At 35.6% G+C, this 26338-nt stretch overlaps 1 protein-coding gene across 7 annotated transcripts in view; it reads left to right on the top strand.

The window, feature by feature from the left end:
• The window catches only part of PIK3C3 (phosphatidylinositol 3-kinase catalytic subunit type 3), a 176281-nt gene that overhangs the window by 66560 nt on the left and 83383 nt on the right, over positions 1–26338 (top strand). For 5 of the 7 annotated variants that reach the window (XR_014075038.1, XM_081563196.1, XM_081563198.1 and 2 more), the window contains 6 exons: positions 5238–5324; positions 7418–7513; positions 10152–10223; positions 12899–13003; positions 14140–14232; positions 23487–23672. Coding sequence is in view for 6 of the 7 variants with exons in the window: in XM_081563196.1 (XP_081419322.1) it covers positions 5238–5324; positions 7418–7513; positions 10152–10223; positions 12899–13003; positions 14140–14232; positions 23487–23672 (639 nt within the window). In the remaining variant the exon portion in view is untranslated. The remainder of the gene's footprint in view (positions 1–5237; positions 5325–7417; positions 7514–10151; positions 10224–12898; positions 13004–14139; positions 14233–23486; positions 23673–26338) is intronic. The other 2 variants (XM_081563199.1, XM_081563195.1) reach the window with 1 other exon arrangement.

The following is a 26338-nucleotide window of genomic DNA, read 5'->3' as shown; positions in this document are numbered from 1 at the left end:
TGTGCTGTATGTGATGACCCTGTATATTTTTATTCATTTAAAAAAACTAGTTGGAAATATACGGCAAAGTGAGAATATAGTGCTTTAAAGACTATGTGGAATAATACTACCTGTCATATTGTGCATCCATTATTCTATTTGAATTTTGGTACCAGGAATAGAAGTTAATCCTTTTTGTAGGTGTGGGTTCAAAAATGACAGAACTCAAAGATGGGGTGCTGGTATTAGAGCTTTAGGTCATGAACTTGGAGCCTCATGTGCTTTTGTTTTCTTTATGATTAATTCTTGGTCTGTTTCCATGTTAGTATATTTGTGTAATGTTCCACAAATGTTTAGTTCCTGCTGCTTTGTGTGAATAATAATGCTAACCACTTATTGTTGCCTTGTCCATTTTCATTTAGAGGTTACCTCAGGTGGAAAAGAATTTGTTATTCAGAAGACAGCTAAGCTGATAATATTTTTATATTACAGTGATCCTCAAAACTTGTGTGAAGTTACCATTTTTATTTCTGAAATAGTATGACCGTGTAATTGTGGTAAGAGTCCCTTATTTGAAGAATATAAAGAATACTGATGAAGATTTTTAGTTCTGTGAGAGAGATAAATTATAATTGGTGAAAGTATTTACCATCCTTGTAGGAATGCCATCATAGCATGTATAATAGAAATGAAGACAAGTCATAAAGTCCAGCTGCCATGGAAGTTCTTAATGCCCAGTTTTGCTTTATGCTATGAATTTGTTTAGAAACAAAGGAGGTTTGATGCATAAATAATGCTGATGTTTAAAATTACACTATCTAAGACAAAATCTAGTTGCAGTTTGAGGACCTTAGAAATTATCTTGAATTCTCTATAGTAGTAGATTTATTATTTAATTTGTGAAACCAAGGTTAGATTGGTATGTAGGTTGGTATGTAAGACCTTCAGAGGACTCTACCAGCTGCACCTCTAGAAATTCTTTTTTCTAGCGCTAGGTCTTTTATTCAGAGAAGGCAATGGCACCCCACTCCAGTACTCTTGCCTGGAAAATCCCATGGATGGAGGGCCTGGTGGGCTGCAGTCCAGGGGGTCGATAAGAGTTGGACACGACTGAGCGACTTCACTTTCACTTTTCACTTTCATGCACTGGAGAAGGAAATGGCAGCCCACTCCAGTGTTCTTGCCTGGAGAATCCCAGGGATGGGGGGAGCTTGGTGGGCTGCCGTCTATGGGGTCTAACAGAGTTGGACACGACTGAAGCGACTTAGCAGCAGCAGCAGCAGATCTTTTATTACTGTTAATTCTTTTGTTGTTGTTGTTATTTAGTTGCTAATTCTCTTAAAATTAAAATGCAGCATGCATACCAGTGCGCTTACATCTTAGAGTATTATAGGCGCCAGAAAAATGCCTTATGTATGTAACTATCTTATTTTTCATATTGAGATGTGGAAAAAAGTTTATTTCCAATTTGAAGAACTATTATTATAATTCCCTTTGTAATAATAAAACTGCAAGAAATATAGATGGAGATATGTTTAGGAAAGGCTTCATTACTTTTTAACATGTTTAGTGACAGATTACAGACCATTTAAAAACATTTTTTTAAGGTTGTAACAGTTTCCAGCCAAGTGCACTTCTTATCTTGATAGTTGTATATGGCTTTTGTTGTATATAGAAATGTATCAAATATGAAGGTGACATAATCCTTCATTTTTTTAAGTTTTTAGATTTATTTTTTAAAGATTTTACTTTAGTAGAATAGTTTTGCATTCACAGCAATACTAAGAGGAAGGTACAAATATTTATCATATATACACTGTGCTCCAACTCATGCATTGCTCCCCCTTTTGCAACACTTCCCACAGCAGTGATCCGTGTGTTATAATTTGTTAAAATTGATGAACCTGCAGGGAAAGGCAATAATTACCCAAAATCCATGGTTTACCTCAGGGTTCTCCATGAATACTGTACATTTTATGGGCGTTGACAAATGTTTAATGTCATTTATTCATCATTATAATGTGATACAAAGTAGTTTTACTGCCCTAAAAATCTTCTGTGCTCCATTTTTACATCCCTCTTCTCCCTCCTACCCTGAGCAACTTGGTTGCGGTTGTTTTTCAGTCACTAAGTACTGTCCAACTCTTTACAAACACGTGGACTGGCAAGTCCGGCTCCTCTGCCCTCCACTGTCTCCTGGAGTTGGTCAAATTCATGTTCACTGAGTTGGTGATACTATATAACCATCTCATCATCTGCTGCCCTCTTCTTTGCTTTCAGTCTTTCCCAGCATCAGTGTCTTTTCTTATGAATTGGCTCTTGGTATTAGGTGGCCAAAGTATTACAGCTTCAGCATCAGTCCTTCCAATGAATATTCAGGGTTGATTTCTTTTAGGATTGACTAGTTTGATCTCCTTGTGGTCGAAGGGACTTTCAAGAGTCTTCTCCAACACCACAATTCGAAAGCATTCATTCTTTGGTCCTCACAGCATTCTTTATGGTCCAATCTTACATCTGTACATGACTACTGGACAAGCCATACATAGCTTTGACTATATGGACCTTTGTTGGCAAAGTAATGTCTCTGCTTTTTAATACACTGTCTGTGTTTGTCATAGCTTTTCTTCCAGGGGGAAAGTGACTTTTAATTTCATGGCTGTAGTCACTGTCCACAGTGATTTTGGAGCCCAAGAAAATAAAATCTGTAATTGCTTCTACTTTTTCCCCTTCTACTTGCCATGAAGTGATGGGACCATATGCCATGATCTTAGTTTTTTTCATGTTGTGTTTCAAGGCAACTGTTTATCTTTTTATTTTCTCCATAGTTTTACCTTTCTTTAGTTGGAATCATACTATAGGTAGCCTTTTCAGACTGGCTTCTTTCACTTAGTAATGTGCAAGTAATGTGCACCTAAGATTTCTTGGTGTCTTTTCATGGATTAATACCTCCTTTTTTAAAAAATTAGAGAATAATTGCTTTATAATGTTGTGTTGGTTTCTGCCATACATCAGCATGAATCAGCTCAGATATGAATATGAATATGAATATGAATATGAATCAGCTCTGATATGATATGAATCATATCAGATATATGTAGGTATACATATATCTCCTCCCTCTTGAACCTCCGTCACACCTTCCACCCTGTGCCACCCTCTAGGTTGTCGTAGAGTACTGGCTTGAGCTCCCTGCATTATACAGCAAATTTCCACTGGCTATCTATTTTACATATGATACTTCCTTTCTTTTTAGTACTAAGTAACATTGTCTGAATGGATCAATTTATCCATTCACTTACTGAAGGCCATCTGAGTTGTGCTCAAGTTTTGACTATTATAAATAAAGCTGGAAAGCCATAAAAATATCCATGTGCACTCTTTTATGTGGGCATAAGTTTTCAACTCCTCTAGGTAAACACCAAGAAGGGCAATTCCTGGAATGTATGTTAAGAGTATGTTTAGTTTTGTATGAAGCTGCCACACTGTCTTCTAAAGCGGCTGTATATTTTGCATTCCCCCAAGCAGTTAGTAGGAATTCCTGTAGCTCTATGTACTCACCTGCAGTTGGTGCTGTCAGTTTTCCAAATCTTGGTCATTCTGGTAGACGTTTAGTGATTTCTTGTTTTAATTTACATTTCTCTGATGTCGTGTGATGTGCATTTTTTCATATAACTGTTTGCCATCCATATTTCTTCTTTGGTGAGTTATTAAAATCTTTGGCCCGTTTTTTTTAATCTGATCACTTGTTTTCTTTTGTTGAGTTTTAAGAGTTCTTTGTGTATTTTGGCTGACATTCTTTATCATGTATCTTTTACAAATATTTTCTTCCAGTTTGTGACTTGCTTTCTCATTCTCTTCACACTGTCTTCCACAGAGAGAAGTTTTTAATTGTAATGAGGTCAGTTTATCAATGATTTCTTTCATGGGTTGTGCCTTTGGTGTAGCATCTAAAAACTTGTCATCATACCCAAGGTCATTTAGGTTTTCTGCTATATTATCTGATAGGAGTTTTGTATTTTGTGATTTACATTTAGGTCTGTGATTCATTTTGAATTATTTTTTGTAGAGGAGGTAAGGTCTTTGTCTACATGTATTTGTTTGCATCTGCATGTCCAGTTAGTCCAGCAATAATTGTTGAAATGACTCTGCTCCATTTTGTTGCCTCTGCTTCTCGGTCAGAGATCTGTTGACTGTACTTATGTGATCTGTTTCTGGAATCTATTGTGTTTCATTGATCTATTTATTTGTTATTTTGTACACTATCTTGATTACTGAGACTGCTCTGCATCTATAGGTCAGGTTAGTAAGTATTGACATCTTGACAATATTGAATCTTCTTACCCTGATTGGAGTATCTATTTATTTAGTTTTCTTTGATCTTGTTCATCAGAGTTTTGTAGTTTTCTTCATATAGGTCTTATACATATTTTGTTAGATTTATATCAATTTTATTTTGGCAGGGTGCTAATATAAATGATTAGCTTATATTATGACATGAGTTTGAACAAGCTCCGGGATTTGGTGATGGACAGGGAAGCCTGGTGTGCTGCAGTCCATGGGATCACAGAGTCAGACACAACTGAGCGACTGAACTGAACAGAATGTAAATGATTAGTGTCCGACTCTTTGGGACCATGGACTGTAGCCCACCTGTCTCCTCAGTCCATGGAATTTTCCAGGCAAGAATACTGGAGTGGGTTGCCATTTCCTTCTCCGGGGATCTTCCTGACCAGGGATTGAACCCGGATCTCCTCGTCTCCTGCATTGGTAGGTGGATTCTTTACTGCTGTGCTACCTGGAAAGCCCAATGTAAATGGTAATTGTGTTTTTAATATCAAGTTTTACTTATTAATTGCTGACATATAGAAAAGAGATTGACTTTTTATATGAACCTTGTATCCTCTTTGCTATAATTGCTTATTAATTCCAGGAGCTTTTTTTGGTCCATTTTAAAATATTTTCTACATAAATGATTATGTCACCTTTGACTAAAAAAATGTATTATTTCTTCCCAATCTGTTTATTGTTTATTTCCTTTTCCTTGTTTTACTGCATAAGCTAGCACTTCCAGTGTCATGTTGATCATCATTACTATTCTTTTTTTTTTAAAGGGGAAAGCAAATTTATTTAGAGAGGTACACATCCTGTAGGTAGAATGTAGTCTTTCCCAGAAGGTGAGAATGGCCCTTTACCATTCTTTATCCTCTTTTCTATGAGATCTATCTCTTAAAATTTTCTCTATTTTGTTTGTTTTGCAGCTCACCAAAGCTCATCGACAAGGTCACATGGTGAAAGTAGATTGGCTGGACAGATTGACATTTAGAGAAATAGAAATGATAAATGAGGTGGGTTGTATCCCTCTTTTTTATTTCAAAATTTTTCCTCCAGAATTTTAAATGAAAAATTATTTAGAAGAATTATTCATTGTCATGTATTTCTCATATGTGAGATATTGAGGATAACTCCTAGTTGTGAGTTCTGTGCTAATAAGAGGAAAACTTGAGATATCTGCCTTTCTTATATTTCATTGTTCTTTTGAACCCTGAAATAAGTAGTAGATATCTCTGGCTCAGATGATAAGGAATCCTTCTACAATGCAGGTGACCGGGGTTCAGTGCCTGGGTCAGGAACATCTCTTGGAGAGAGTAATGGCTACCTACTTCAATATTCTTGCCTGGAGAATTCCATGGACAGAAGCCTAGTGGGCCACAGTCAATGGGGACACAAAGAGTCGGATACGACTAAGTAACTAACACTTCCCTTTGACTACTTTTCATCGTAAATATCATATAAGTGAAGCCCATGTTAAGTTTGATACCTCACTTGTAGATTCTCTCTTTCTCCATATGGTAGTTTATGTCCAAGTTGGATATGTCTGTCACCTAATATCAATACAACGTCTTGACTTCAGTTTCCTTAAGTCATCGTTAGCAGTTCCTCTCCCCAATTAAGATGCTCCTTCTCTTACGTAGTACATGTAGGACTGTGCACACTTAATGAAGTTTCATGGTTCAGATAATTTGTGTACTTCCTGATCTTGTGTATTGGTCCAGAATAGGGTTAATTAAGACATGACTTTAGGGAAACTCTACAAAATTAGAACAACAAAATTTTCTGTACGTTAGCACTGAAATACTATATGTTTGGCCTAGAGAGCAGAAATAGCTATTGTATATTAATCACATTAGGAGAGAGGAATAACAGTTTTGTAATATATGTAGCTTATAGTGATCAGCACATGGCACAACTGACTTAATTTTTGTTCTCTGAACAGTTTTTAGCAGGAGGAAAAGAGAAATTGGTCATTTTATAGTGAACACTTAGAAAAGTTGAATTTTAGCATTGTGCATTTTTAAAAACAAATTAGTAGTGTCTAACAACAGTTATATTTAGTATGAATACTGGGCATCTTTTCTAAACTTATTCATAATATATTCTCATATACTGAAACTAGAAAAAAAATTTTACTGTTTTGAATTTTTATAGTTGTCACATTCCAAAAACAGTTTAATTGAAAAATGCTTCTATTCATCAACTTACATACCCCTGGGTGTAGAAAACGTAACATTAGCGCATACTTTGCCCAGCCTTTTTCTCACTCTATCCACACTCTTTAAAAGATAAGAGGCTAAGAGGCCATTACCATTATCATGATAGACTATAATACGCTTCATAAAGCTGAACAGTTTAAGTGACCTTCTTAGATCCTTGTGATTATATACCTATAGATTTAAAGCCATTTTTCAAACTGATTTGGGTTAGAACTAATCACCCTTTTAAGTTTCTTTTTTCTTTTCACTTCATTATTAACATAATATTTGCTTTCTTAAGGGAATACGGTTATACACACAGCCAACATTCTATATGTTGGGGAAGAGTAACTGTTCCCCAGTGTATTTAATGTGTTTTTACAAATGATTGTAAGTTATTTTAAGACCACTTATAAATCGTCAAAAACTTGTAAATGTTGTATCTATTAAGCTCAAATGACCTCAGTCCTTAGTTACATACTTTGTTTTACCTTTGTTTTTGTTATACTAACTTTTATATTTGGCTTAGTCCATAGGGTTTAAGAGCGAACAGTTCTTTGCTTAAAATTTTTAGAAATACAAAAATCTTATTTTTTTTTGAGATAAAATAATTTTCCTGCAAATGTATACTAAATACCTTTACAATGTTATGTAATAAAATTCATACTACTGAAGAAACCAAAAATTTCATTAAGTTTGAGGAGGGAGTTACAAGTGAGTAGTAGGCACTTCTGGATAAGGCAGTAGTGAAATGGTAGTAGTATATAAAACAGTACACTTGTAATAATGACATAAACATGTGTTACATTTGAACTTGTATTTGATGGATTCCATGTACTACTGAATTGGGAGTAAGATACAAACTGATGTTGAAGAAAATCATTTTTGATAATTTTTTTCTTTTTTAGAGTGAAAAACGAAGTTCTAATTTCATGTACTTGATGGTTGAGTTTCGATGTGTCAAGTGTGATGATAAGGAATATGGTATTGTTTATTATGAAAAGGTATTTTCCTTGGAACTGTTTATGGTCGCTAAGGTAGAGGGGACGGGAAACATTAAAAAAAATTACTGTTGTTCCTGCTGGGATGAATTATTTGGCTACAAAATGGCAGCAGACAGCTGTCAGCAGCAGCTGTTTATATATATACAAATCAAATCATTTAGCTAGAACAAGATTACAAAAGCTGATCATTCATATAATGCATTTCTGGGTTACAGAATTCAATAAATATGCAAAAGATTAAAAACTTTTTGATTAATTGTCCTCTAAATTGGCAAGTAGGACATTAAAGCAATAGCTTCATTAACAATTAGTATCTACTTGAAAAGTAAAAAGAGGGTATCATATTTTTTATGTGTTAGGCTATTGAAAGTTAAGGGTATGTCTGTATATAAGTATGTATATAATGTGTTGAAACTGTGTATGTGACCCTAACATAAGTATGCTTATGAAAGAGCTTTTAAATGTTCATGTATTTATCAAGTACATGCAAAATAAAGAAAACCATGTTATCAGTAGTCTGAGTGGTAAAAATATGCAGTTACAAATTTGCTCTGGTTTCTTCATTACCAAAAGAAAGTAGTTATGTGTTTGATATCTAGCTACATGAAAAATATCTATGCTTTAATGTTTATTGATGGGTCTTCGTTTCGGTACTACAGAAATAATAGTATGTCGAGTTCAAAAGCATATAAACTAGGCACCTTCTGTTATTGTGAAAGTACTGAGGGACGTGCTTCTGAGGACCGTATAAGTCAGAGTCAGTGTGAATGAGGACAGACTTTTGATACATGACATAATAGAATAATATTTCTTCCAGCAGAGAGCTAAATTGTTCATAAGAAGTAGTGCTTTGAAATTGCATTTACATGTTAGTGTTATTTGTTAAAGTTGTCACAAGTGATTTTTTTAAAAACACATGTTTTATAGCTGTTAAATTACTATTTGAAAGATGTTTTCATAATGAAGGTTTAGGATTTGCATAGTTTGTGATCATTTTTCTGGTACTTTGCAAGGTTATATATATATATATATTTTCCCTTTATCTTTTACCCCTTCCTTTAAAAAACGGTTAAAAAAGTTAACTTGTTTCAGATTTTTATTTTATAAATTATGTTCTCTAGGGGAAAAAAAAAAGATAGGAAGGTAAACTATTTAACACTCTCTGTTTATTCATTAGAAAAACTGTTAAAAAGGAAGGGTAGTGTATGTGAGTGAAATTGTTTTGTTACCAATACATTTTAATAAAATCACTTTTTAAATTTTTACTATATGTAATTTCATTAAAAGCAATATTTCCCACCCATATGGAGTTTATATTGCAAAAATATGCTAATGGTGATGGTATATTCAAACACTGGAGATGTGAAGGATCTTTTGAAAGATAGCTTTGATAATAGATGAAATAATAACAGAATAGAAATTAGAAGAATTTCAAATATTTTTGAAAAGGTTCTTGACCTCTTTCAAACTGCTTCTTGAAAATTGCCAATAAATTAATGCCTGTCTACCTTTCTTGTCATATTTCCACTTAGTGTAAAGATTTCTGGGCCAGTGTATTGAATCTAATGGAAATAGACTTTCTTGTCACCTGTCTTCTGTGACAGATAGCCTTAGTGAAGATTACTTGTCACAGTTGGGTTGATAAATGTGTTTTTTGGTGTTGTGACTGAGAACCAGCCTGTTAAACAACGGCTGTGGAAATTTGTGGTTTTCTCTAAGACTCAATTACTGAACCTAAAGTAAAGTCACAATACTCCCCCTCTTTCAGTCTCCCCTGATTTTGTTACACATATGTAAAATTGAAAATATGCTAGCATTTGGAAGTTGACAGAAAAATTTGATGTTAGGTGTACATTTGTGAGGAAATGGCGTTTCAACCTAAATTAGTTTACCCTTTTCCAGGATGTATGCAGTGACATTTATTAGGCCAAATTACCTTTCTTCCCTGAATTGGGTAAACGTAAAAGCCAGGGTTCTTCAAAAATAGTAATACCAACAAAATAAGACGGTTTTATTTCGTAAGAATTGATTCTTGTTATTCTTGCTTGCATGGTGTTGAAAAAGTGTCCTCGGAGAAGCAGTGCGTCTGAGTTTCTAGTTGGGTCTAACTTTGAGTAATGTTGACCCACATGTAAAATTCTACTTTTCTGAGTGGAACTTAATTGTGGTAATTTGAAAATTACCAAAATCTGCTAAGTAGTTTTTGCAAATAATGTGACACATCCATTGTGCCATATTTTAATTATACTCTTGGATTTTTTTGTTCTGAGTTTTAAAATTAGGACATATTATTTTGACTCAGTCATTATAAACAAAGTTTAAAACAAAATCCTGACAAAGATAGTCTACTAATTTTCCAGACATCGTATCTCTAATAACTATATAATACAGGTTTTCTTAATTGTTAAATTTTATTTTTCTCAAAATATTTCACCAGCAACAGAAGGTAACACATGGATATGTATATGTAACAAATGGATTTAAAATATAGTTGAAAGATGGTAATTTTTTAAAGGGAGGAATGATGTTGTTTAAAAATTAAAATACATTAGAGTACACATGCTCATGTATTGTCTCTTGCCATTTGGTTAAATATATATGTGTATGTATTTTTTGAACTTGTTGCATTGTGATCCAGGATGGTGATGAGTCATCTCCAATTTTAACAAGCTTTGAGATAGTGAAAGTTCCTGACCCTCAGATGTCTATGGTGAGTCACTGTCAAATTTCTAATGAAAGTTCTTTTCTCCAGACTGATTATGACTTACATCCACATCATACACTTTCTAAAAAGTGTACCTGTAACTTCATTGGTTATTTAAAAGTGAATCATAAATTCACTTCAGCCATATGGAATCAGATTCAAATGGAATCTTTATAAGAAATACTACCTTATCATAAGGCCTGGATAGTGCAGTGTTGGTAAACCATTTTATTTTAATTATTGAAAGACCTATAGAATGTGATCTTGAAATAAGATTTGGAGAAACAGGTATTTGAAAGATTGTCATCATAATAGAAGGGGAATTTATTTATACCAGAAGGTAACAGTAAGATCAATGGATAAAAATTTTAGGGAGATTGATTTTAGTGAAAAATAGGGAAGATTATTGGTAGTTACCTGAACTGTTCAGTTTGGATTATGGTTTCTTGAATGATTTTGAGATACCTACTTATGAATTGTTGAGATGATAGCTCTCTCACTGATAAGAAAGAGGAAGAAGTCTTACTTTGTAGCAGATATTTAATTTGATGACTTCAGAATTAGAAAGTTCCAGAAAAAAAAATACTTTTTAACAGCATAATATAAACTGTGATATTCACACTTAGAATTCATTTACGTTACTCTGAACTATTTTATTCTAATTTTATACATTTCTAATTAGATTAATTACCTTCCTAATCAGAACAAGGTAGATTGAAAGTAGTACATGGGAAGATGAAAAAATGATAATTAGGGTAAATACAGGTCATTAGAGCAGGAAGTAATGGCTGAGGGCCTAATTTCAAAGGAAGAAATAGGGGGGGAAGGGAGTAAAAATTTGGAAGAAAAATATCACTTGGGAATTGTAGAAACAAATATCTAAGTACTCCTCCTGTTCCCAAGTCTGGCATAATAAAATAGATTTAATAAATCTAAAATGGATACTGAGTTTTCATTATAAAATCAAATTGTCTTTTACATTGTGGATATATGAAACACATGAACAGTTACCTTCAAAATGGGTGAGTGTATACAAATTTTGTCATATTGGAACTCTATTACTTTCATGTAATGTGTACCAAACTGTCAGGTAATTGAGAGATCTGTTTATTTAGTGTATTTTTTTCTAAATAAAATGCTCATCAACAATTACAGGTTTAACATTTTGGATGCTGTAATTAAAAAAATCAAAGATCTCTATTAGAGACCTAATAGACCTCTATTAAAGTTTTTTAGTTTTAAATGCAGTTGAGAAAGGACAAAACAAAAGATTTTTTTTTAAAAGTGAGCTACCCTTCTTATCCACTGTGTTAAAAAAATTTGCCATTAGTATTAACTAAATAGAGGAATATAACAAACATTAAGTACCACCAAGTTGGTTTATCCCTGTATCAGACAATAAAACAGACTGTGTAAGTGTGATACTAGCACATGTACATATACACATAGACTGATAAAACTGTCAAAAAATCCCAGAAATAATCCAAGTACAATTGGAAATTGATAAAGGTGACTTTTCATCACTGGAGCATAGTGCTGGGGAAGAGCCATTTAGAAAAAGATAAAATTACCATACCATACATAAGGAAAAACTCCAAATGAATCAGGGATTGAAATATTATAAAATGAATCCTAACTGTTCATTGGAAGGACTGATGTTGAAGCTGAAACTCCAATACTTTGGCCACCTGATGGGAAGAGTTGACTCATTTGAAAAGACCCTGATGCTGGGAAGGATTGAGGGCAGGAGGAGAAGGGGACAACAGAGGATGAGATGGTTGGATGGCATCACTGACTCAATGGACATGTGTTTGGGTAAACTCTGGGAATTGGTAATGGATAGCTAGGCCTGGCGTGCTGTGGTTCATGGGGTTGCAAAGAGTTGGACACAACTGAGCGACTGAACTGAACTGATCTGGTGCTTTACTGTCAGTGAAGGTAAAGATTTCTAAAGCTGAGTCAAAATCCAGAGGCAACAAAAGAAATGATTGGTAAATTCGACTATGTTAAAAAGATTTTGCATGGCAAAAACACTGTAACAAAGTCAAAAGACAGTTGACAAACTGGGAGAAACTATTTGTGACATACATCACAAAGGGCTGCGTATCTAGTATGTCAAAAACTCTTAATACTGAAGAGTAAAGGACCAAAAAGCCAATTGCAAATTAGGAAAAATACATGAACAGACAATTCATACATGTAAAAATGAATAAAATAAGGTCTCTTTAAGCAAAGACAGTGTGTTCAAAACTTATGATTTTGGCCATAGATAAAATAGTCAAGCGTTTTGGTCATTGTCACTGCCCTAGGTTACTACTGGCAGTTTAAACTAAGGTGATAGTATGATTATATCACAAAGTTGCTAGTAACTCCTCGAAGAGGGAGCATTAGTCTGGGTTGCCAAGGGAGATTTTTGGAGTGATGGTGACATTTGATTGGCTAGACGATTTAAAACCTTGAATAAAATGGGAAGTTAAAACAAGGACCTGGGATGGCATACACAAGCTTGCTTAGCTTTCCCTATCACCACAAGATACAGAGGAGACTGCAGTTTTAACAAGAAGAAAATAGTCAGTATTATATACTAGTCTTAAAATAACTATTTGTTTTTCTGAGTGACTGTTGAAACTGATTATTGGTGAAATTTACATTGTTGGTTAATATTTTTAAATAATTTATAGGAGAATTTAGTTGAGAGCAAACATCACAAACTTGCCCGGAGTTTAAGAAGTGGACCTTCTGACCATGATCTCAAACCTAATGCTGCCACAAGAGATCAGCTAAATGTAAGAGCATTTAAAAAATATTAATATAAAAATAATTAAGTGGGTATTTTGATTGCAGCTCATGTGATAGCACATCACTTAAAAGTGATTCAGATGCAGGTTAATGAATCCTATGTAGTTTCAACAACTTAAAGTTTCTGTAGTTTTGTATCATTTTGGGGCTTTCAGGAACTATTAGCCCTAGAGACAGAGCTACAGATAGTATGTCTTCTTAATATAGTATTCTTAGAAACTGGCCCTAAGATACATTGTCTAAGAGAGGTCTTCTGTTGGCTTAACAAGAGAAAGTGAAGTGAAAGTGAAAGTTGCTCAGTCGAGTAGACTCTCTGCGACCCCTATACAATCCATGGAATTCTCCAGACCAGCATACTGGAATGGGTAGCCTTTCCCTTCTCCAGGGGATCTTCCCAACCCAGGGATCTAACCCAGGTCTACTCGCATTGTGAACAGATTCTTTACCAGCTGAGCCACAAGGGAAGCCTGAGAATACTGGAGTGGGTAGCCTATTCCTTCTCCAGCAGATCTTCCTCACCCAGGAATCGAACCGGGGTCTCCTGCATTGCAGGCAGATTCTTCACCAACTGAGCTATGAGGGAAACCCATTAACAAGAGAAAAGTTTATTGTGGTTTTTTGTTTTGATTTTTTTTTTCCTTTTCTTCTGTGTGTGTTGGTGAGGCTTTTTCCTTCCTCATTTTTATTTTTTTTTAACTTTTTATACAAATTTAAGGGCTCCTTTCCATTTATAGTTATTACGAATTGTTCTCTCTGTTCCCATGTTGTACAGTACATCCTGGAGCCTGTCTTGCAGGCAGTAGTGTGTTGGGGTAAAACTTCGGTTATTTGGGTTTGTTGTGTTTTTCATAGAAGTAAATTAGCTCTGTAACAACATACTTTTTTATATGAGGCTTAACTTTTATCTATCTTTTTCTCCCTTTATGCTCTAACAGTGTCCTTTTTGAACTGATAGGTACAGCAGATTTATGTCTTACTTAGCTTCATGTACATTTTCCTTTCTTCTGTAGTGATTATAGATGTATTTAAATGAATGGAAAATTTTAAATGAAATGGAAATTATATAGCAAGTTTTTTTATTTTTTTTTAATTTGACAAATTGGTTTTTTTTTCTTTGTTTTAGATTATTGTGAGTTATCCACCAACCAAGCAACTTACATATGAAGAACAAGATCTTGTATGGAAGTTTAGATATTATCTTACTAATCAAGAAAAAGTGAGTTTCTCGAATATTTTCATATATCAAATTTATCTATAAACTTTGTTGCTAATGAGCAAAAATGTCATAGAAATACAGACTAATTCTCAAATTTTTATTAAAATGTTATAGAGCAGTATATGTTGTTCCATTTCTTAAAAATTATGAAACTGTACACACAAAGACACGTGTACTTCTTTGTTGATGTATAGACAGTGTCTAAATGGGTTAAGTCAGAGAGACTTGGGTTCAGTTTCCAGCACCACAACTTCCTTTTCTGGATAAGGTGAAGCAGATTTCTTTGGAAGCTTTGTTTCCTCGTTTTACTAATTATGACAGCCGTTCTTCACAGGTGAGAGAATACATATGAGTAACCTGGTTGAGTCCTTAGTGCATAGTAGGTGCAGAGTTAAATGTTGACTCACTTTTGTCTTCTCTCTTTTCATAGAAGTAAATTAGCTCTGTGACAATATACTTTTTTATATGAGGTTTAACTTTTATCTCTCTTTTTGCCTCCTTGAGCCTGGGTGGCTGGCAAAGAACTGTAGACTTCTGGAGATGTGGCTAGTGAGAAAGTATTAGAAATATAATCTGAAATGATGAATTGGTAGAATGGCATCGAGCCATTCTATGACATGAGGGTAGAGGGGGTAGGTCAGAACTAGACATTGCCTTCCATATTGAAGCTACGGAGTAAATAAAGTTTCCTTCTGGGCTCACTGAAATCATTCCTTTCATTGGCACCTCAGCTATCTGGGGCCAGTATCCTATGAGAGAGAGAATTACGATGAAGTAGTCAGTACTAGGGGGCCTTCCTAGGTGGCACAGTGTCAAAGAACCCGCCTGCTAATGCAGGAGATGTAAGTGATGCGAGAAGATATTCTGGAGGAGGGCATGACAACCCACTCCAGTATTCTTGCTTGGAGAATCCCTTGGACAGAGGAGCCCGGGGGGCTACAGTTCATAGGATTGCAAAGAGTCTGACATGACTGAAGTGACTTAGCACACACAGTCAGTACTAGACTTGAGTATAGAGACTTAGTTTTGAGGCTTATTGTTTATTGCTATTTTATTGTCATGAAGAAGCTTTTTGACTACTTTAGCTTCCTCACCTTTAATATGAGTTGATTCATTTATAGTGAACTTTAAGTCTCTTCTAGTTTATGTTGTGTTGTATGCTTAGTCGCTCAGTTGTGTGTGAATCTTTGTGACCTCATGTTCTGTAGCCCTCCAGGCTCCTCTGCCCATGGGATTTTTCAGGCCAGAATAATTGAGTGGGTAGCCATTTCCTCCTCCAGGGGAAAGTGCTCCAGTGCGTCTCCTGCACTGTAGGCGGATTCTTTACCACTGAGCCATCAGGGATTAGTCGCGCTTCTTCCATGGGAGCCTTGAGGAACAGCTGTAAATACAGGTGAAACTTCACTAGGTGGTCCATTTACCTCTTGCTGTGTGGCCTGGTTCCTTACAGGCCATGGACCGGTACCAGTCCATGGCCTGGGGATTGGATAAAAATCCAGTTACAGCTCATTTTACTCTTCAGCTTTTCTTTTCTATCTTTTATTGATGCCTTGGGAAATTCTTTGTGGATGAACCATACTCATTCTCTTTTACATCTATAATAAGAATGAGAGAGGAATTTTAAATTTGCTGTAGCTTTTGAGTGTTATTCTTTTTATCCCTGCAAGAAAAGGAGAGAATCATCAGCAGAAGCACAGATTTGTGATTTTTGTGTTTTTAAAAAGATTGAGTTAGTATCATGATACTCTACTAAATGAAGAATAACTTTATTCACAGAAATTGCATCTTGAATGCAGCAGTTTTGTCTAAAAATAAACAGCAAGATACTGAATTAAACCTGTTAGACTGTGTAGGTTCAAGAATCACAGATTTGCAAAGCAGAACTACCTTAGATAGAAAAACTTCCAAGGAAAATTTTTTAAACAAGTTGTCACTTCCCCCTGAAATTCAATTACCTCTAGATATGTGCAAAAGACATAAAATGCTCACATGATATAAAGTATATGACATATTTCATTTAACTAGTTGATTTCAAGTTTTTAAAAGGTAAGTGATGAAACTTCATTTCTCAGGACATATTATAGAGTTCTTATGATCACTAGAGTAAGGTGAATGCTATTTTTTACTACTTGGAAGCACTTTTCAGAAAACTAAATATATATTGTTCTTGAAATGACCAAAGGAATTATTCACATAGCCACATTTGTATCTTTGTGATAATTTAAAATGGGTTTTGTAGAAAATAAATACTTCTCTGCCACTATCCCTTAATTTATTTATAAAAGAAATTTGCTCAATGCCAGTTTCTCAGAAACTGTGATTTAGGTTATTTGACATTTGAGCCCTAAGGCTGAAAAGATTTCCTAGCAAGAAAGCAGTGCTCAGGAAACAAGTTAGTGGAAATTGGTTCTTACAAAGTTATACTTCTTATTTATTTTTTAATTAAATTTGTTCTTTCCATCTATTTTTTCCTAAATGACCTGCCTTAAGTATTTCAGATAAAAGCCCTCTAGTCTAGACTTGATGTTGCACCTGAAAAGTTCACAGTAATAAGTTTGTCCAATAAAATCAGTTAAATTTATGAAGTATTTTTAAATTTATGGTCCGTAACATGTACGAAATGACTCATTTTTGTGGAACCAAAAGTGTGAATATTATAACTTTGTAAATTCAGCTTTTAACATGGTAAATGTCCTTTCTTCTTGTGGAAATGTTAATTAAAGATAACCATCATATTACTCTCTTTCTATTATGCTTAGGGAACAAAATAGTAGGAATAGTCATATGGTGAAGGTGACGGTGATGCACACTGACTGCACTTACGAGGCTGCTTCTGAGACAGTGACATCAGGACAGTAGTGTCTTGGGTCTTGTGTCAGTGGGACTTGCGTCTCCTGGCAAGAAGCTGACAGCATACCATAGCAGAAGTGAATTCAGTTCAGCACACAATTGGTATCAACTCTTGGCCTAGTGTTATTTAAGGCTCTGGACTTTGAGATAGTATGTCACTGTAAATTTCATATAAATTAAAATTGTTTGGGTGTGCCTGCTAAGTCGCTTCGGTTATATCCAACTCTTTGCGACCCTGTGGACTGCAGCCCACCAGGCTTCTCTGTCTGTGGGGTTCTCTAGGCAAGAATACTGGAGTGGGTTGCCGTGCCCTTCTCCAGGGGACCTGCCTGGCCCAGATTGTCTGGGGGAAAAGATAATTATAGATAACCAAAATGGAGAAGTATAGGACAGTAACTGATAAAGGGTCACTGTCTCATTAGTTAATAGTTAGGTAATTACTAGAATAGTGATATGAAGGAGAACAAGATTAATGTGCTGTGATATGAGGGAGGTTTTCAAGAAATAAGATTGGTCCTAAAGTTTGAACAAATTTTGGTGGTCATTCTTATTTGATGATCATTTTTCATGGGAAAGAAAAGCATGAGTAAGGCAGAGTGTTAGGTTTGGGAGATAGAAATGTTTGTATGAAATGTTCTTTAAATAGAAAAGATGGAGTCAGATTGTAATGAGCCTTGAATTCTATGATTCAGAGTTGGATATCACTCGCAAAAGGAAACCCATAAGGCCAAGAATGTGTCTTAACAAGTGATGTTTTAAGGAAGATGAACCAGATGGATTGGAGCAGAGCTGACAGTGAAGAAAGAGACGTAATTAGGAGGTTCATGTATGGATTTTGAGAGCTGTATTGAAGGACAGAGGAAGGAGAGGAAAATGTATAAAATTACTTGGAGGCAATTGCCAAGAATTAGTCCTGAGCACCTGAAATAAAGAAATATGGCAACTGGAAGGATCAGGATAAGGAGATATTTTGATTTTGAATGTTCTGAATTTAAAATATTAAAATAGCTGTGATATGGTGATACAATAAGAAATAATATATTTAGTCTTCATCTCTGGTTATTAACACAGAGTTTCTAAAACCCTAGGAATTTCATGAGTGGTAGGAATGAGAAGAGCATCTTTTGTTTTTCAAAATGAGCCCTTTTCAGCTATACCTGTATTTATGCTAATGAGGTGACTCTTGGAGATGGGGAGCTCATCCCCAAAAGAGCTGCAGTTTTGATTAGAGGGTTGGAACTTTCAGCTCTATCTTTGACCTCTGGAGATGGGGGAGCAGGGTTAGGGGATTGGAGAGATGCTGGAAATTGAGCTAGAACCCAAGAATAGTTAATGATTTAATCAGTTGTGCCTATGTAATGGGATCTCTGAAAACCTGTAACAGTGGAGTTCATAGAGCTTCTGGGTTGGTGAATGCATCCATATGCCAGGAGGTTGCATTCCCTAACTATGGGGACAGATGAAGCTCTCGAGCTTGGGACCCTTCTGGACCTCACCTAATGTGTCTCTTCACCTGGTTATTCATTTATATATTTTATAATAAACCAGCAGTAATAAATAAACCAGTACTCTAAGTTGTTTGAGTCATTATAGCAATTATTGAGCCTGAGGAAGGTCAGTCATGGGAACCCCCATATGTGTCTATGTTGGACTGAAGTCTGGGTACCTGAGGACCCGGTGTTTGCTCTTAGCATCTGAGATGGGAAGCAGTCTGCACTGAGTTCTGCACTGAGTATCAGAATTCAGTGAAGTTGCAGGATACTCAGTGTCTGCAGAGAATTAGGGTGTCAGAAGTGTCTTGAGTAGAACAGGTTTTCCTGTGCTACATTTTGGAAATGTAGAAATTTCCAAAAATCGAGTTGGTAGAAGTCAATATTGCAGTAGGAGGGGACGACAGAAGATGAGATGGCTGGATGGCATCACCGACTCCATCACCGATGGACATGAGTTTGGGTAAACTCCGGGAATTGGTGATGCACAGGGAGGCCTGGCATGCTGCAATTCATGGGGTCGCAAAGAGTTAGACACGACTGAGCAACTGGACTGAACTGTACTGAATATTAGAAATATATATGATAAATAGTGTTTTCAGCTCTGAATTGTGATCATGATTCTAAAAGTAGGAGATAACAATGAGGTCATTCTAAGATCAGAAAGGAGATTAACAAAATATTTGTTGCTATTAATATAAAACATGGTAATACATGTTAACATGATAATGTTAAATTTGACAGTAACATCAGAAGCATTTATGAACTATTTATTATATATATACTATTTTAAACATCTGTATCATTAACTTATTTAATATTTACATAAACTTATGAGATAGAGCACTTAACAGTTAAATAATGTGCTCCATGTGACTCAGTAATTATTGATGGAGCTGGAAACTAAGATTTGAACCCAAACACCTTTCCTCTAAAACCTGTACTCTACAGTTATCTGTGGAATCCCTAGGTGTAAAATTGCATTTGAATCCTCTATCTTTGTTTTATATAGATCAATAAAGCATCTTTAAAGGACCTGAAGTAAAGTATCATCATTACTGTTTCTGACTTCAAATTCTTACACTTCCTTTCTTTCTCATTCCTCTTCTTGTTTCCACCTTCATTCTATTATCTCCTTGTTTACCTTTAGCATTTAGCATTATGAGGTTGTGAAATCTTTGTACAGTCCCTTAAGTTCCCTGGCAGCAGTATACTCCATAAATCTTACTTATAAATCTGAGAATCTGAGGGTTAGATTGTTCCAGTTACTGAATTGAGTACATCAGCTTGCTACAAGATTTGCTTATAGTAAGTACATACCGGCACATCTTCATTAAGACTGCTGATACACTGTGAAGTGGAAAAGCTTTCACTGTAGTTATTTAGGAAGTATTGCTTTATTTCCACATTCAATCTAGAAATACATTTAAGGAGTAAAAAATAAATGCATAGAATAAGGAGGGCCATCCATGTGCTTTTATGGAGAGAGAGCACTTAAATGATGTGCAGGAGGTTCAGAAGAAATGGCTAGCTATCTTGGGGGAATGCAGATTCCAGTTGTAGACATAGGAATGTCCAGAAAAGCATTTGGTAGTTAGAAGAGAGTCATTTAAATGACGAATGTAAAATTGAAGCAGCTACTGAGAGAAGAGCTGAAAGTTGCTGAAAACTTCCTGGAAAAGTTGATATTTTGACAAGTTGACCTTAAAGAAGATGACACTACTGTTTTGACAAAGAGCATAAGAAAGGAAGGAACTCCTTGTAGATAGGAGTTAGATCATCGTGTATAAAATAGGTTAGCTTGTTTGAAGCGTAGAGGGGCAATGAGAGTTATTGAGAATTAAAGGTTTGGATTATGGTAAGAGGCCAAGGTTTTAAAAAAAAATGGCTTCACTGTCTAAATACAGTGAGTACGTTGGAAATTAATCACTGGAATTACTTAGGTAAATATTGAATCTCTTTTTGGCAGAGATATTATATGGTACATTTGTGCTGATAGTGGGAGGTTGTGCTAATAAATCACTTCGAACTTGAATATCTGACAGTTCGTGAAATGATTAGAAGAGAAACTCTTAGCTTGAAGGCTGTGCCAAACTCTAGATGTGTGGTACAGTGAGAGTCAGTCTGAGGGGAACAGTGGGAAATACTTCCAGGAAATAATCAAAGAGAATTAGGAATGGATTTGAGACAGGAAGGAAGGAGGCAGGGCATAACCATTAAAAGAATGAAGGAGCCATTAAGAACAGGATCCACAAAAACTGATTGGAACCTAAATAGGCCCAAGGTGGCAGAAAATTTGACTTCCAGGAGACCTTGAGCCTCATTTTACACTCATTGTAATACATTTGCTAAATAACACACCGTCTGGTGCCATGACAGTTCCAAGGCCAACCATAAAAGGCCACAAAGTCAGTGGTGGCCCAGTTCTGGAAATCTCTACTCTTTCCTCAAAATAGTTGGAATCATCCTCCCTCATTAGCCTGTGAAATTACCTAGCCCATGAAAACTAACCACCCCCGTATTTCAGGGTCACTCGTGCCTTCTGAGACAGCCCACACTGTCTGTGGAGTGTGTATCTCTGTATGTAAATCTGCTTTCACTTCACTGTGGCTGGTTCTTGAATTCTTTCCTGTGTGAAGCCAAGGACCTTCACTAGGCAGCCAGTCCCAGGGACTCATTTGAGACCCGGAAAATGACCCTCCACTTGTGCCCCTTTGTAGAAAAACTACAACAAGTTTTAGGGGATAAGTGTTGGTGGAGTAATGGCTCCCAGGGGCTTGCTAATTAGGAGATAGTAGCTCCTTAATGGTAAGGAAAAACCACCTGGTAGAACATGCATGGGTTGAGAGTCAGTGGATTTGGATTCTAAGTCTAGCCTGTCCAATATTTTGAGATGATGGGCAAGCCACTTTACTTAGATTATATACAAATTTGCGCACTCCATAGTGCTTTTATCCTGTAATTCAGTTAAGTCAAGAATAAGTTCAGTTCAGTTTAGTTCAGTTGCTCAGTTGTGTCTGACTCTTTGCAACCCCATGGAGTGCAGCACGCCAGGCGTCCCTGTCCATCACCAGCTCAAAGAGCTTGCTCAAACTCATGTCCATTGAGTCAGTGATGCCATCCAACCATCTCATCCTCTATCGTCCCCTTCTCCTCCTGCCTTCAATCTTTCCTAACATCAGGGTCTTTTTATTGGAACTTCAGCTTCAGCATCATTCCTTTCAATGAATATTCAGTACTGATTTCCTTTAGGATTGACTGGTTGGATCTCCTTGCAGTCCAAGGGACTCTCAAGAGTCTTCTCCAAGACCACAGTTCAAGAGCATCAAATCTTCGGTGCTCAGCTTTCTATATGGTCCAGCTCTCACATCCGTACATGACTACTGGAAAAACCATAACTTTTACTAGACGGACCTTAGTTGGCAAAGTAATGTCTCTGCTTTTTAATATGCTGTCTAGGTTTGTCATAGCTTTTCTTCCAAGGAACAAGCGTCTTTTAATTTCATGGCTGCAGTCACCATCTGCAGTAGTTTTAGAGCCCAAGAAAATAAAGTCTGTCGCTGTTTCCATTGTTTCTCCATCTATTTGCCCTGAAGTGATGGGACCAGATGCCATGATCTTAGTGTTTTGAATGTTGAGTTTTAAGCCAGCTTTTTCACCCTCCTCTTTCACTTTCATCAAGAGGCTCTTCACTTTCTGCCATAAGGGTCATGTCATCTGCATATCTGAGGTTATTGATATTTCTCCTGGCAATCTTGATTCCAGCTTGTGCTTCATCCACCCCAGCATTTTGCATGATGTACTCCACATATAAGTTAAATAAGTTAGGGAATGGGAATGAAGATTAAATTTATGTCATACTAATAAGTAATTGTGTTTTATTATTCAAGGGAACATTTTTTTGGAGAACTTGGTTAATTTACTAATGAAAATGTTTTTAGTTGAGTAGAAGAAGAATTTAAAATTTTACAGTTATCTTTGTTTAAGAGATGAATTCATAGAAAAAGAAAATGAAGAAAATGTCTTGATATCAGCCAGGAAAGCGTTGTTAGTAGGGAGATCTGGCAGTAGGGATTGCTTTTTTATGAAAAACAGGTATACACCTTTCTTTAAAAAGCATTTATTATTACGCAGCCATGAATGATATGCTCCAAGGTAGCTTCCTCACCTGACAGTCTTAAGAAGAATTGGCTACCTTTCTAAAAAAGGGAGATTCCAGGAAGATTCTACAAATAGCCAGCTGAATCATAGAATGAATATATAGAAACCAATGCTCCTGTGTATCTATCTATTTTTATACTTGTTTCTGTAGAGGTTTTTTTTTTTTTCAAATTGTCTCTTTTTCTGTAGTTACTTGTCTCTGTAAGAGAGACATACATATTCAACTTCGTTTGAGTCATCCTATGTGAGTATCTAGGAAACCCATTGACCCTAGGATGTGTTCTTGAATGGGGTTCTACCCTTCTTGGCTTTGGACTCCTTCATTCTTTGGTTGCAGTGTTTTATGTTTCACATGTTGATATTGTAAAATGAAGTTTTTCTCTTAAGACATCTCAGACTTCATGAGACATGTCTCAGTGATTTCCTTGTCTGGAGTCTTGCAGTATTTTAAAATAATGAAAGCATAATGAAGGAAAGTTGAAGAAAATTTAAAGCTTCATAGTGCTTTGTAGTGCTCTGAAAAAAAAAAAAGTAAAGTTACAAGGAACATGCATTTCCCCCCACCTCACTCCACCCCTACCCCTTGGTCCTGCAGTGTTTTTCTCAGGTTGTGTGTTTAGTGTTTATGTGCAGAGTCTGTCGTTGACTTGGTGACTCTGCCTTCAGGTCCAAGTTGAGCTCTGCCTAGTCATCCTTGATTCTCCCTTTCCCAGAATAAAATGTTTCTAATTTTTAAACCTTTTCTGATTTTAGGCTTTGACAAAGTTCTTGAAATGTGTTAATTGGGATCTACCTCAGGAGGCCAAACAGGCACTGGAACTTCTAGGCAAGTGGAAGCCTATGGATGTCGAGGATTCCTTGGAGCTGTTGTCCTCTCATTACACGAATCCAACAGTGAGGCGCTACGCTGTGGCCCGATTACGGCAGGCGGATGATGAGGTGCCTTAGTGCTCACTACTCCTCTGCAACTGGGTGTATTTTAAACTAGGACCTGTGTGTGTGTGTGTGTGTGTGTGTGTGTGTGTGTGTGTGTGTGTGTGAGAGAGAGAGAGAGAGAGAGGGAAAGTTTTAGAAGGGAAGAGGATATACTATGTGTGTTTTTAGAACCAAAATTAAAATATTCCTCCAGGGACTCCTCTGTGAAATGAAAATTTACTTCCTGATCTGTTACATGATGGGACAGCCTCCCCCAGGACATTTACCTGGCAGCAGAGCTTGTATTGCTCTGTCTGGAAAAAGGAATTCTAATGAAAAATGGTTTAATGCAGTACCAGCTAGGGAATAATTCAGATCCCCTCTATCAGTCAGTCTACAACAAGCCACATTTAATTGTGGCTTTGAAAAGCCTTTGGGGCCTTTAAAGCATAGATACATGGTCATCTTATTCTTTTTCAGACTCCTCCTTTAAACTTTAAGCTACTGACAATTGTGTGTGTAAGTAAATTTTTTTAAAGGTGGTTTTTTTTTTTTTTTTCATATTTTTTTTTTTTTTTTTTTTTATTTTAGTTGGGGGCTAATTACTTTACAATATTGTAATAGTTTTTGCCATACATTGACATGAATCAGCCATGGGTTTTGAATGGCTTTGAATCCTCTGCAAGAGAAAGACTACAAGCTTTATGGTGGCTGTTTATATACATATAAAGCCACCTGGGAAGGTTGGAAACTGTGTTGACCCAAAACATTGCTAGATGTTGAATTTTAGTAATTCCTAATCAGGTAGATGAATTCACTAATTTTTTTTAACTTAACTAATTTTTATAGAGGAAATGTGTTCTCAAACATAGCCTGCAAGGCTTATGGAATATAAGATGACTCTTAAGCCTCAATATATATATAAGAGTGCTCATCATTATTTTGAACTCCTAGTGGTATCTGAATTTCAAGAAGCAAAATGCTGCATTTATTAAAGTTGATAGTTGTATATATATCTAATTACAGTAAAATTTAAACACTAAAGAAAGTAGTACAGTGACTATTCATACGTAATTTACCTATCTTCAGCAGTTGCCAACTCATAGACAATTTTGTTTTCATCTTTAATGCCAGTTATTCTCTCCTTCCCATTCCTAGATCATTCTGAGGCAATTCTCAGATATTGTATAATTTTTTTGGACTAGGATGTTTTTCACTCTCCTATCAAACAGCAGTTCCTAGCATTGTAATTCAGCATATTATCTTCTTTACTGTTTTTTTTTTTACTATATCATAAGTAAAAATAAATTATTGCAATATTTACTTAAAATAATGAAGTATTTATTTTGAAATTCATTAGAAATTTCACTTTAGTCATTAAGTCTTTATCTATGTTTGACATGAGTCAGGATTTAGATAAAGGTCTTTGGGTTGTAGTCAATACAGCCCTCCTCAACATGGGTTCAGGGCTTAAATAGAAATATTATAAATCATCATTTTCCATTGTCTGATTACATTCCCTTATAAACTTAGAGGCTAAACATTTAATTGTCTCTGGAATTAATAGTATTAGTGCAAGTACTGAACTATTTCTAGACTATTTTATAATTTTTGTTATGAGATAAAGAATAAAGGTAGAAATATTGCATGTATCCCAAACTGCAAAATGTGGTTGTTAGTTTGGGAGTGTTTTTTGAGGTTTTAGAGATGATAGATAGTGAGGTGGTAACTATCTCTTGATTTCCCTTTCTCTGAACTTGATTCAGTAATGAATTGTGTATACTCAGCTTAAAAAAAAATAATTTAGTTTCTACTGATTCTTCAAATGTACATTAAAATTTGAATTTTGTCTTTTATCTGACTCTGTGTACCCATATGTCTTTGGGAACATGTGTTATTCTCACCTCAGTTTCCTATCAAAAAAAAAAATATAGTGATAATAGCTATTTGTATCACTTAATAGTTATGAAGGAAAAATTATGTGCGAAAAAATTTTGAAAACTGTACTTACACATAATATGCTGAAAGGTTGTAAATTTATATCAATTTTATACTAAAATCATTCATGTTGTACCTTTCATTTCTAATTGGTATAAAATGTCTCTTTGCTTTTGCCTTATCTGTGGAGTAATATGGTATTTATGGCTTTATGAACTTCAAATGTTTTTTAGTATTTCAAAGGATGAAAGTGAAAGTGAAAGTCACACAGTCATATCCGACTCTTTGCGACCCCATGGGCTGTAGCCTGCCAGGCTCCTCTGTCCATGGAATTCTCCAGGCAAGAATACTGGAGTGGGTAGCCATTGCCTTCTCCAGGGGCTCTTCTCAACCCAGGGATTGAACACAAGATCTCCTGCATTGCAGGCAGATTCTTTACTGTCTTGAGCCCTTAATATAGTCATATAATATATAATAATATAATCATGTAAACATAGCATCACATCAAAGGTCACTTTGTCTAAATATCTACATCTTGGACAACTGAAAAACTTGAATGAAAAGTACTGCATTTTGTATTTGGACAGTAATTAGTTCAGGATGCCATAGTCCCTCTAGTACCCAAGCCTGTATATGTGTTACTTCATCTTCCTAGTGGGGTCTTCCTGCTGTTCATCCTTCAAGGTGTAGCACAGACCGCAACATCTCTGAGAAACTTCTCTTAACTGTTGAAGGAAGCAGATGACATTTTT

Source organism: Giraffa tippelskirchi, chromosome 14, assembly GCF_054371585.1.
Source record: "Giraffa tippelskirchi isolate mGirTip1 chromosome 14, T2T-mGirTip1v1.2.pri, whole genome shotgun sequence".
Taxonomy (NCBI): domain Eukaryota; kingdom Metazoa; phylum Chordata; class Mammalia; order Artiodactyla; family Giraffidae; genus Giraffa; species Giraffa tippelskirchi.
This window is presented reverse-complemented; position numbering and strand designations above follow the sequence as displayed.